A 13,449-nucleotide genomic window follows, 5' to 3' on the forward strand; every position below is an offset into this window, starting at 1 on the left:
AGGTCTCTGGTTCAGAATCGTCTCACCAGTCTCCCCACAAGTGCTGGGCGAGGAGATGACACCTTTCTCCAATCCAATATGCCCCTCCACACAGGGAAATTTACTATTATAATGAACTGTCTCGATACACAATTTGAGATGACTATGGGGATCAGTACCACCACTACGACCCCTATTACCATGAAGACCAGACTGAGCACATCTATTATGATGAACCAAGAACGTTGTTATGCCTCTCCACCCTAATACTCGCCTTCCATATTACCTTCACCGCCACGACACCAACATCGTTCATCCACGATGTATCCAACATCCACTCACCATACATTGATCCCTATGAAATCAGCTCTCAAACGCCCTCTCCTGGTACCGGATTCTCTACTACAATCCAAACAAACTAAGCACTCTTCCAGGCACTCTCGACATCATATATATCTCCAGGTCACCACCATCTACAAGGGACCCCAGTCCTCCTGACATCGAACAGCGCCTGATATCAAGTGTACCTCCACCTCCACCATCACAACCATCTGCATTGCTAACCAAATCACCATCCCAATCACCATCCTCACAATCCTCTCTTTCTACTCAAGATTCAACATATGGTATATCCCAAGAATCACCCACTTAATTTACCAACTCCATCTTGTGGGTGCAAACCATCCACCATCTCCATCAGAGGATTTCACATCTTATTCTCAGCTAGTCATGCGAATGGCAAAGTCTTTACAACTGGATATCGAAGAACCACCATCTCAAAATAAAGACTTGGTCTTCGATATAAAATCAGGATATAAAATAACCATACAGGTCTTCATTCGAGATTAAGCAATGACTGCTCACTGCACAATTGCAATTCCCTTTCCTCAATTCTTCAATCAATTCAATAGCATCCGATATTTCATTATCTTGCAATTCCCATTATAATGACAGAACACACCACAGTTCTACTACATCTGCTTATGTGAATGATCCTGTACACCGCATGCAGATCATCTGCTGCTGCACTACAGTTTCACAAGTTACGTCTCCAAGACAATTAAGACACTTAAGATCCGGGTCTCTTACCATCACAGCATTGCTTGAATCTTGATGTATAGTACTTCTTCCCTTACGCTACCGATATGTAAGAAGAGCACATTCCTCCCTAAGTCACCACTTTTCATTCCAATCTTCAAAATTTGGACTTTCATAAGGACAATCAGTTCATGCACAACTCTCTTGCTTCTATACTTTCACCAAGGCATGACCCTTATCCACTAAACACTTTTGGTTCAGATTAACATGACCCATCATACCAACATAGGGTGCTGGTTTCAAAAAAAAAAAAAAAAGCCACACAGTTGTTATCAACCCTTATTGTACCATATGCCAGGTCCGGCTATCTGGCCAGTTTCTATTCCTCATTACGTCAACCTGATGAGTTTCTACACTTTCCTGTTTAAAGAAGAAGAAGGAGAAAGAGAGAGAAATTAGATTTCCTTTAAATAGACACTCTAATGCAGCCTGCTTTACTTATTTCCCTATTTAACAATGTGAAATATTCTTCTAATACAAAGAAATACTACAACTAACTACTAACCATTAAGATCACGCCAGGAAACACATACTTCATGGACTCAATCCACAATAAGGCAGGACTCAATCTTCTAATGGATTATTCACTGCTCTCAATTGATATTCCATCATATCATGCAACTCTACTCTCCAGGACTGAGACCTATTTGACATTAGACACAGCTTCATCTGCAGTGTATAATATCTGATCTGTTTACCCCAGATCACAAACCAAGGCTTCGAACCAAATATGATGATACCTCTCACCTAGAGGTTTTAAACCAGAGATGAGGACATGTGTCCTAGACAATTGAGCCACAGATAATGACACCTCTGCTAGAGTTGGGTCTTCTTCACTTCTTCAGTGATGGCCTTCCACCTTTTAAGGTAAGCTGATCAATCACCCATTTGTGTGCATTCACAGAGGCCACAAAGAAGAAAGAGAGGTTACTTACCTTTAGCCGTAGTTCTTTGAGTGGTCCCCTGTGAATCCACACATCCCGCCCATCCTTCCCACTGGTGTCTTGAGCTGTGTTGGGAGTCATAGCCTGACAGCGGCAGACATTTCGGAACTGAAGTATTACGGGCAGGCAGAGCATGTGCGATTAGTAGGACAGTGTCCTACTAATCATGTCTTTTTAAGCTCTAGAATATTTCAATGAGTCCTGCACGGGCGCAGTAAAACCCTCTGTGGATTCACAGAGGACCACTTGAAGAATTATGGTTACTGATAAGTAACCTCTCTATTTCCAGGCCTTCTGGAAATCACAGCTCACAACCATCTAACACCTCAAGATTGGAAGCCAGTGCTCCATGGAGAGCCAGTTGTCCACTTCCAGCTGTACTTCTTTAACGTTTTAAACTGTAGGTCTGGTTACAAGCTGATCTGTTTAATCCCAGGCAGTCCCCCCCCCATTCATGTTGCACCAAATCAGCAATGTCCAATAAATGAAAAAGGAAAACCTAGCTTTAGTGACCTAAGAATAATGTTTGAAAAATAGTGTTCCTTAGAACAAAACTTACAACCATCAGCCTCTGAGCAAAATCAATCTTGGATTATTTGTTTGGCACATCTCCTAGAAGTCTATACAGTGGTGCTTCGACCTAATAACTTAATCCGTCCCAGAAGATGTTTGTAAGTCGAAATGTTTGTAAGTTGAATCAGCATTTCCCATTGAAATGCATTGAAACCTGATTAATCTGTTCCAGCTATTTTTTGTTTGTATGTAGAGGTACCGGTTGTAAGTCGAAGCATTAGTTCCCATAGAAACTAATGCAAAACCAGTTAATCCATTCTCTACCACTAGGGGGAGAATTTTTAAAAAAACCTAAGATGACTTAGGTTAGAAAAAGGGCAGCAAAGAAGGGAGGGAAGGAACAGTGGGGAAAAAAGGAAAGAAAAAAGGTCATCACTGGGGCACACAGACCCCTCAGACAAAAGTTTGTGTTTTTTAGCACAAAAAGAGAGAAGACTGAGAGAGAGAAGACAATGGGGGGGAGAGAGTTTAGAGTCTAAAACAAATTTTAAACCCACACATGCTAAACCCACACATTTTAAACCAAACCCAGCAACATTTAAACAAAATACATTTTAAAGCACACTAGCCAGCACAGATCCTTGCAAAAAACATTTCTGATTTTTAAACCAAAAGACTAAACTCCATTTTAGAGCACACCAGCCAGCACAGACCCTTGCAAAAAAAAAAAAAATCCCCCAAGCTGCAAAAACCCTGTATGCACAGTAAATACAATGTGCTCACCCAGAACAGGCAGTCTCTCTGTTTTAAAGAAGAAAGTAAAAAATCAAAAATTAAAAAAAAGCCAAAACACAATATGGTACATACAGTACAGTACCAGGCAGTCTGAAGTCTCTCTCTATATCCACACTCTCTAACCGCTGGGATGAGTGAGGTAGCAGACAAGCAGCCTCTTCGCTGGCCAATGGTTAATTGAAAGTTCAAATTTCCCACCTTCCTCATGTTTTTTTTCTTGTTTGTAAGTCCAAGCTCCATTCGCAAGTTGAAACAAAATTTTGCAACCAGAGCTGTTCGTAAGTCAAAATGTTCAAAGGTTGGGGCATTCGTAAGTCTAGGCGCCACTGTATATGCTTCAAATGATGGCCCAACCTACTGATGATGGCTTAGTTGATCTCCCCATTCCATAGATGCCTGCAAATTTGCCTGTCTGAAAGAAATACAAAAGAAGCCTCTCTTTTTTGTGCAGGATGGACTCTGGTTGTGGGATGATCAAGAAGAAGTGAATTCAAAAAGTAGCAATTTATCTGTCCATATTTACCAGCTCAAACATTCACCAACAGCAATAAGAAATGTAACATTCCAAGTACTTAATGCCATAGAATTCTAGTGCTAGAAGAGCCCTCCGCATCTTCTTGTGAGATCTTCCTTAGGATCCTTATGGAGATCAATATGTTTGTTTTCTGAGCAGCATAGAAGATGTAGCTGGAGAACTGCAAAGAAATCATAAGCAGAGCTAAGGTGGGGTTGGGGGATCTACTGTATGACTGGGTTGGCTAAAATAAATGAGAGACCATTGGTAATGGCGCAGCTAAAATCTCTTGTAAATAATTAGCCGCCTAGAGTGGTCATACTGACTAGATAGGCGGGGTACAAATTAAACAAACAAACAAACAAATAAATAAAATGACTTTCCCCTTGAAATTCCCACTTTTGGCCTCTGAATTTTTGTTGATAAAAATGTAACAACAGAGTCTTTTGGTTTGCATTCTGGTGGATTTTTAATATTCTCCCACTCCACTACAATGTTTTATTCCCTAACCCTTGCTATTCCAGAGGATTCTCTGATTTTGTGCAATAGCTTTCGGGGAACCGCTGTGATTAAGAGAAGGAGCCACAAAATCTGTATTGCGTGAACAGAGTTCCTCTCATGGTTCTAAATATGGGTATGAGCCCATATTTAGAAATTGACTTTTCTGAGGTGGACTGTTCTGGTTAAATAACAAAGTTTTAGAAACAGGAGTTAACTGTACATATTAATAGTTTTGATTTCTTCAAAATAAAAACTTGCCTGTGTAAAACTACAACTGTTGCTTTCACTCCGGCAGCTGAAATGGCATTCTGAATGCTAGCATGCAAGTGCTTATTTAAGCAGAGTGTTCTAAAATAGTTTTACTTTTCCAGTTGTAACAAATGGTAAATACTACTGTCCAAAGATCTACTTCAACCACCGCTGCTTCTCAGGCCCATACCTTAACAAAGGTCGAATTGCAGAATTGCCCCAGTCTGTAGGACCTGGGAATTGTGTCCTTGTTCTTAAAGAGGTAAGGGTGTTTGGATATCATGGCTCTATATTTGTTGCACCATTTGTTGCCTTCTTTTTCTTGCTCTGTCTCTGTTGTAGTCAAGCAGAACTAACTAATGTTACCTTCAGGGGTAGTATAAAAATGTGTGATGTAGCTCCCCTATGCACATTAGATGATTTTTAAGGAAATAATAATCTGGCAGCATTGACCACTATAAGTGTTTTTCTTTTCCTGCTTGAATATGGTTTGCCTAATCTGCTCTTTTCTTTCTCCTGCTGTGTTAAATTTAGTTGTTGGTCCCACCTATACAGTAGTTTAATAAATGGAACTTGTTAAGCGTTTGTTTACGTCCCATTGATTCAGTGGGTTTGTTGTAGCTGGGACTAACAACTGGATTTAACGCGTTTAAATTGTAGTACTGATTTAATTTATAATGTTAGTGTTCTGGAGGACTTCATTTTGACTTTAAAAATGCAAAAGTGATATTTTATAAAGGAATAAAAGGTTCAAGGGAAAATTAGACTTCTGTTATAATTAATTCATTGTATGGCACTAATGGCTCAGCGGCATTGTGGAGAAGAAACTGTATACCTGCCACTGAACCGTACAGCAGCAGGAATGTGCCCAAGGCATAGTACTAGATTTTGATAAGTCAGTAATTGGATCTGTCGTGACAAATCTATAGTCCATCTAGAATATCCTTTCTGCTGCATCTGAAATGTCTTTGGTCATTCCTTGTAGTGGCAGCTTTGTCAGATGCTGTGCAGTATCCATGATATGGAGGTGCAAAGCACTTTTGTATAATATTAAAAGAAACATTATATTTATTTTTCGGGATTATTTGCTCATTAAGTTGATGTATATTTTCTTCTATGGCTGCTTCTCATCTCAGAATAGATTGAGTGGGGCAATTTTCACTTGTGATATTTCAGTACAAGAGTAAATATTTTCCCTGAAGGCTCCATGACCAATCTTCCTGGTGTTCCTCTTTCCTTCCCTTTTCCCAGTAGTAGACTACGTATTTCCTTTCAGCCTCTTTCCCTGCTGCTGTTAGTAGTACAGGAAGAAAAATTTGTCAGCCTAAGGATTGCTGGCTGAGGGGATGGAGAGCAGGTCCCCATTAATTGTTGTGCAGATTACTCTCTCCTGTGAGGAAAGGGGAAGTTGTATGATTATCTGTGTACAGTGGTGCCTCGCTTAGTGATGTTAATTCCAAAAAAATCGCTGCTAAGCGATAACATCGCTAAGCAAAAATAAAAAGCCCATAAAAATGCACTAAAACGCGATTAATGTGTTCCTATGGGCTTAAAACTCATCTTTAAGCGAAGATCCTCCATAGCGCCGCCATTTTCGGTGCCTCTAAAGCGAGGAATCCGTGCCTGAAAACAGTGGGCGGCCATTTTGTTTACCCGGCGGCCATTTTGAAACCGCCGATCAGCAGGCCGAAAATGGGGGCTTTGCAATGATCGCTTCCCTGCGATCATCGCAAAGCAAAATTCACCCATAGGGACCATCGCAAAGCGATCGCTTTTGCGATCACAAAAAAGCATCGCTAAGCGATTTCACCGTAAAACGGAGCGATTGCTACGCGAGGCACCACTGTAGTAGGAAGGATCATTCCCAGGCTGGTTGCTCTTAAATTTAGGAAGAAGGTTGCTGGGAATGGAGGAGTGGACTACTGCATCACGTGTAGCCCTTGAGGCTTAGAAACATGTACACCTTAGCCTTACATTGCAGTAGAACGCCAAACCCTTACAGGCCTCTTCATTCTTTGGCTCCCAAATGAAACTAAATATGTGCTAGAAATTACTCGTATTAGCCGAATAAAATAAAGCAATATTATTTACTAGTTATAAAGCAGTACTTGTGATGTTCCTTTAGCAAACCTCAGGGTACTACAAAATGATAATTAGGCTATATGGAGTGTTGGGACCTGGTGCAATTTGGCACCTAAGACAATCAAATACTAGATTGTTGGCCGCTCTTCACACACTGCTTATTTTAACTGTCTTTTTAACTTATTGTGCTTACATATTTGATGCTTTCTGTGCTGAAGTTAATTCAGACAAATAGAATTTATACTCGAAATCTTACTAACATGTAAAAATGAATGTTAGTGTACATGTTGATTAATGTTCTCACCTTCTTCTCCATTCTCCCATTTTTAGGTTCTCTCACTGCTGATCAATGCAGCCTATAAACCCAGCCGTGTTCTTAGAGAAATTCAGTTGGATGAGGAGGCTGCATGGCATGGAAATGGAGAGACACTGAAAGCAAAGTAAATTCTCTCTTTTGTATTGTCTGTATTATCATATAATACAGGTTTTATGTTATATATTTTTTAAACTTATTTTAAATTGTACAGTGGTGCCTCGCATAGTGATTGCTTCATATAACGATGAAATCGCTTTGCGATGAAAATTTTGCGATCGCTTTTGCGATGGCTTTCCGATGTTCTCTATGGGGGAATTTCGCTTTGCGATGATAGGTTCCCTGCTTGGGAAACGGATCATGGCAAAGCAATGGTTTTAAACAACTGATCCGCCCCGCAAGCAAGGCTTTTTAAACAGCTGATCGGCGCCGCACTACCCCCCCCCCAGAGCTCCTGCCTAAATAGTTCCCATAGGGAACATCGCAATGCGATCGCAAAATCTTCACTATGCTGATTCGTTGTTAAATGGGGTGCCCGTTAAGCGAGGCACCACTGTACATTGGCTACCAGTTGCTTGTTTTGACATATAATTCAAAGTGCTTGTTTTGACATATAAATCCCTAAACGGCTTGGGCCCTGGATACCTGAAGGACCGCCTCCTTCCATATGAACCTACCCGGCAGTTAAGATCTAGCCAGGGGGCCCTTTTGAAAGAGCCATCCCTCAAGGAGTTAAGAGGGATGGCTTGTAGACAAAGGGCCTTTTCGGCAGCTGCCCCCAGACTATGGAATGCCCTCCCGACTGAGATTCATCTGGCGCCAATGCAGATGACATTTCGGCGCCAGGTCAAAACTTTCCTGTTCCAGAAGGCTTTTAATTGAAATAATATTAGCTGTGGGTCCGATGGCAATTTTAATATATATTTTAATTGTATTTTAATTGTTATGAATTTTTATTGTATTTTAAATGTTGTAAGCCGCCCAGAGACCTTTGGGTAGTGTGGGCGGCATATAAATTATCAAAAATAAATGAATGAATGAATGAATATAGTCTATGGGTCAAATTACCTGGCACAAAGGAACCTCTTTTTATCCCTTGAAATGACAACATGAAAGAGGAAGATATTGACACAGTGTAGCTAGCACTATCCCCATTCCTGTCTGCCCACACTCCCCTGATGATGGCCCCCAGCATTTGGGTTTTTGTCTTCACACCATCCTCAAAACCAGACACCTCCCTTGCTGTGTATTTGCCTGGTGGATTATACCTTTAATAACCTAATCATAAAATACTGCTAACAGCAGCAACATCTAGAATATAGAATTTCCCCTTGGCCAAAGAGTCCGTTTTGAGGAGGCAATGGTCACAGGTGGCAATAAACACCTCTCAGCTTGCTTCAGGTGGACTGTACCTGAGATAACTTCAGCCCAAATATATATGGGTAGTTCATGTCTTCTCTCCATTTTTTTAAACTTAACCCAAAGTAAAAAAATGCTTTTTTAGGCAAATAAAAATAGCACAATAGTAAATAACACAATAGTTTTATTTCTCTTTGCTTAACAATGATCTAAATCTGGGACCATCCTTCAAATAGGACCGTGGTTGTGTTTTTGTGGTCTTTTGTAGATGTTTCCTGTTGTCGTCTCCTAATGAGACACAAGACTACTCTGAAAATAATAGAAATATCACTAATTAGGGTGTCCTAATTAAGGTCAGGTGATTGATTGGTACTACTCGCTCCATATTTTAAAAGGAATGGATTATTTTAGACATTACAGAATTTACACTGCAACACTGAGCAGCTTGAACTATCTCTGAGTTCACTTAGACTGCTTTTTATTGGTTAATTAGAAGATTAAGCGACTGAGGTTGTGGCAGTCAAATATTGCAGGAGGCATGATCAAAGGAAGGGGGTTGGCGTTGTGGCACAGGTCAGACTGCATCAAATGGAGGGGCCAGTCTAGACACGGGCACCGAAACTGACTGCAGCCTCTGTGTGATCACCTAATCCAAGTAGAAGTGTAAAATGGGCTACAAATCAAGCTGCAGTCAAATTGTTCCAATACAGCTTGTGAGTGTAGTCATACTGAAAGAAAACAAAAGACCTCAGATATGTAGAGATTCTTGACTTGCTTTTGCTCTGTTAAGTAAATGGGTAAAACACTATGAAGGTAAAAATTAAAAGCAGCTTGCATAGTAGGAACTGGATATCTTGAAACAGAAAATTCTTTAGTTAATTAGGGACACAGTACATTGATTTGAATTAGAGCCAGTAATAGTGAACATGTTTTAGGTCAACATTAGATAACGTGTTTGTTCGTTTTTTAAAAGTCTCCCGTAACAAGTATTTTCTGGTGGTGGTTTTGGTTTTATGTAGTCCTAATCAATTCAAGTGCTTGTTTTCTTTGCTTCAGGTATAAAGGAAAGAGTTACCGGGCCACAGTAGAAGTTGTAAGAACAGCAGATCGGGTGGCAGATTTCTGCAGGCAGACATGTATCAAGCTAGAATGTTGTCCAAATCTGTTTGGTCCCAAAATGGTGCTAGACAAGTGTTCAGAGAACTGTTCCATTCTGACAAAAACCAAATACAGTGAGTAATTGTATTATTTGCTCTTATAAGCGAATGTTCTCATTCATTCCTGAGCAGTGTATGTCAAAGTGGCTGGGAAGCATAATTCTCAGTAAATACACAGTATTCTTGAAATTGCTGTTTATACCACATTTTGTCTATGTAAAAAAACAATTGTACCATAATATATCAACAGGCTATCTTACTCTGACTCTGGTCTCTACATGTAGTCTTTAAAATAGATGTGGGCAACTTACGGTTCTCCAGTGCTGCACTGCAATTTACATTAGCCCTTTCTAGATAACCAGTGATGAGAGGTGATGTTGGTGTGATCTGCCAACATCTAGAGGGTCTTAAGTGTCTCTCTCCTACTATGGAGAGTTAGTGCAACAATACAGATAGCTTGTAAAATATATCTCTTCCTGTAATTTTCAGAGAGATTCCCATTAATTTCTGTGGGTATGAACCAACTGTGGTTGGTTATTCTAGTTTTTAATTTTTGCATCAAAGGAATCACAGAAAATATAAAATTGGATCTAAACGACTCTCAAGAAGCTGCTGTTAATTCCATAGGGAAAAGACTGATATTTTGCCTTCCATCCACCTTTGTAGGACCAGCAGAAGGTCCACTAAAACGATTTTGCAAAAGAGACAAATGCAGTATCCTGTGGCTGCCTTAAAGTGAAAGAAATTTCCCAGTTGTTATATACTGTACATCACTTCATTATTCTGCTCCTCATGAAGGAACACATTTCCCAAAATACTTTGGGCATTTTAATAAATATAGACACTCTGAGAGCCTTCATTTCTCATCTGGCTCTGTTTATTTTGTTTCCAGTGGCTGCCACCCTTTGTTACTCTTTAAAATGAAAACCAACCCTGTCACAGCCCCCTTCTATAACAGATATTCGTGGTCTCTGTGAATGCATACTAATGGGTTAATCTGCGCCTGCGCAGAGGTTTCCGGAATCTTCTAGAGCTTAAAACCCGTTCGCCAGGACCGCCCCCCTAGTGCATGTAGTCTGCCCGTCCTGGCTAGTGCCTCAGTTCCTTTTTGCCGCCGCTGAGGTTTCTACTCTCAGATGAGCTGAGTTCACCTCCTTCATTGAAAAAGGAATTTTCTTGTTAGAGATTTTCGGACAGTGAGAGTCTTTGTTATTCCTTCCTTCTGCTGCCCCTCTCCTTTAATCTCCTTTATTTTTTTCTTTGTTTATGGCCTCCTCTGGACCGTTTAAACAGTGCACTTTGTGCCCCAATAAAATTCCATTCACCGATGGCCACAATTCCTGCCTTTTCTGCTTGGACGAAGCTCACCAACTGGCTTCTTGCCCCTTCTGTAAAAAGTTTACAGAACTGGTACTTAAGGCAGCAATGCCTATGGTCTTATTTGTGGGAATGTTCCCCTTGTCCCGTACCAGTTATGGAACCTGCACCATCTTCTCAGGTCCTGGAGCCTCAGTTGCATCTTTGGTGAAATCGAAATCTAAGTCTAAGACCATTACTAAGTCTACCACGGGTGTTTCAACACCAAAATCAACACTGGTACCGAAGTCTCCTCCAGTACCGGACAAACAGTCCAAACCAAAGAAGCCTAAGAAATCATCCTCTGATTCTCGATCCTCCAAACACCAGAAGGACAAGACAACCTCTTCCATCCCTCTACAAGAGGAGCAAACTATTTGCCTCGATTCCATATCTGTGGACGATGACAATTATTTGCCTCCACCTTCAGGCCAACAACCCTTGCCTCTCTTGGCTCAGTCCCCCTCATGGGCTAATACCTCGGCTGAGGTTATGGTACTGCCTCGTTATGACCATTCGAGCCCTCCAGATTGCTCTGTCTCTGAGTGTCAGTCGGATTCAGCTTCCATTGCTGATTCGCAACCTCTGCGCAAGTGGACTCAAAAGGCACAGCATACACCAGAGACTGGTCCTACTGATGTCGACGCTCCACTTCCACAGATGTTGACAGGATTACTTGCATCGCATGATTGTCTTTCATGGTATCGTCATCCCAAGAGGATTACCCTCAATGAGCACCTGTGTATTATGAGCTCCCGCCACAGCGATACTGACACCATTGATACTGGTACTGGCGTCCCAATATGGAGGTCTATATGGAGCCTAAGCACCCTTAATACTCCTACTACTATTCCGATTCTGGCTCTGAATCTCCTCTTCTATACCAGCTGCAATACCAGGATCAGTCTTCCTCAGTAGAGGACTCCTTGATACCGGTACCGATACAGAGAGTTCAGCATACCTCCTCGCATCCCTCTTCTACCACACCGCTACCGAAACGTCCAATATACTTTTTGTTTCTCTGCACTTACCACACAGAGGGTGCCTGATCCCCTCCCAAACCATCTCTTAGTGGCTTGTATCAACCGTTTGCCTGGCATATCAGCTGGCTAAGCTGTATCTTCCAGTTTGAATTAAGGCTCATTCTACAAGGGCAGTGGTTAGTTCTGCAGCATTCCTCAGAGGCGTTTCTGTCCCTGATATCTGCAGGGCTACTACATGGTCCACGCCATCCACCTTTGCCTCTCATTACCGCTTGGACCTCCGAGCTAAGTCAGATGCTACATTTGGATGAGCGGTCCTGTCATCTGTTCTTCTGTGACATCCCTCTTCCGGTCAGGTAAGCTTGTTAATCACCCATTAGTGTGCATTCCCAGAGACCACGAAGAAGATAGGTTACTTACCTGTAACTCTGGTTCTTCGAGTGGTCATCTGTGAATTCACACTTCCCGCCCGTCCTCCCCTCTTCCGTCACGTTTGTTTCATTGTATTCAGCGACGAGCAGTTTGGGAACTGAGTTGCTAGCCAGGATGGGCGGACCACGTGCACTAGGGGGGCGGTCCTGGCGAACAAGTGTGAAGCTCTAGAAGATTCCGGAAACCTCTGCATAGGCACAGATTAACCCATTAGTGTGAATTCACAGATGACCACTCGAAGAACCAGAGTTACAGGTGAGTAACCTCTCTATCTGGCTCACTGTAGAGAGACAGAAGATGCATTTTCAGAGAAAAGTCTATATTACAATTTCACTATTGAAATGAGTGGGGCAACTGTTCAGGAATATTTGAAACATATTATAGACTATAGTGATATACTTTGAGGAGACCATCCAGTTGTTCCCCAGTTGATCATAAGAACTTTTGATTTGTTCCTTGGGGGGAAAAGTGAAAAATTGTCTTCCAATGACTTGGAAATTATCTTACTTTCAGGTGTCAATCATGGGTCTTGATTTAAAATAACTTATGCAGTCTTTGGTCATCTCATTGTTTCTAAATGAAATTGTATCCATCTACTTGAAATTACCAGATAGTCGTTTTTTTATCTTACCATCACTTGCACCAAGTCTTACAGTGGGACTAGTTATACCTGCCTTCTTTGTTCCTTGCACAATTAATGTCGCATCTGCCTCTTTCCCACACCCACTACCTGTTTCCCTGAAAATAAGACCTAACCTGAAAATAAGACCTAGTATCATTTTTTCAGGATGCTCTTAATATAAGCCGTACCCCAAAAATAAGCCCTAGTTAAATGAAAGCCTGTCTTCCACCATTGTGCAACAATCAGAAGAAGATGACATGACTGTATTTTAATAATCGTAGATTATACATGAAAAAAATTAAGCATCCCCTGAAAATAAGCCCCAATGCATTTTTTGGAGCAAAAATTAATATAAGACCCTGTCTTATTTTCGGGGAAACACAGTACCTGTATGTTCACTTTCACTGAGCACCTTAATTGACCTATGTTTCTGCTTACAGTCTCTGCTTACATACTGTCTTGTCTAGATCACAATGCCTGTGCAGATCCTTTCCTTATACCACCAAAATGGTATTCCCAAAATGACCACACTTCTCTTTTTCTTCACACCAA

At 41.2% G+C, this 13,449-nt stretch overlaps 1 protein-coding gene across 2 annotated transcripts in view; it reads left to right on the forward strand.

The window, feature by feature from the left end:
• The window catches only part of SFMBT1 (Scm like with four mbt domains 1), a 129,279-nt gene that overhangs the window by 106,895 nt on the left and 8,935 nt on the right, over positions 1-13,449 (forward strand). For both annotated transcript variants that reach the window (XM_020796679.3, XM_020796677.3), the window contains exons 15-17: positions 4,716-4,855; positions 7,006-7,115; positions 9,404-9,579. In XM_020796679.3, coding sequence (XP_020652338.3) covers positions 4,716-4,855; positions 7,006-7,115; positions 9,404-9,579 — 426 coding nt within the window. The remainder of the gene's footprint in view (positions 1-4,715; positions 4,856-7,005; positions 7,116-9,403; positions 9,580-13,449) is intronic.

The sequence above is a fragment of the Pogona vitticeps genome, chromosome 2 (genome assembly GCF_051106095.1).
Source record: "Pogona vitticeps strain Pit_001003342236 chromosome 2, PviZW2.1, whole genome shotgun sequence".
Lineage (NCBI taxonomy): Eukaryota > Metazoa > Chordata > Lepidosauria > Squamata > Agamidae > Pogona > Pogona vitticeps.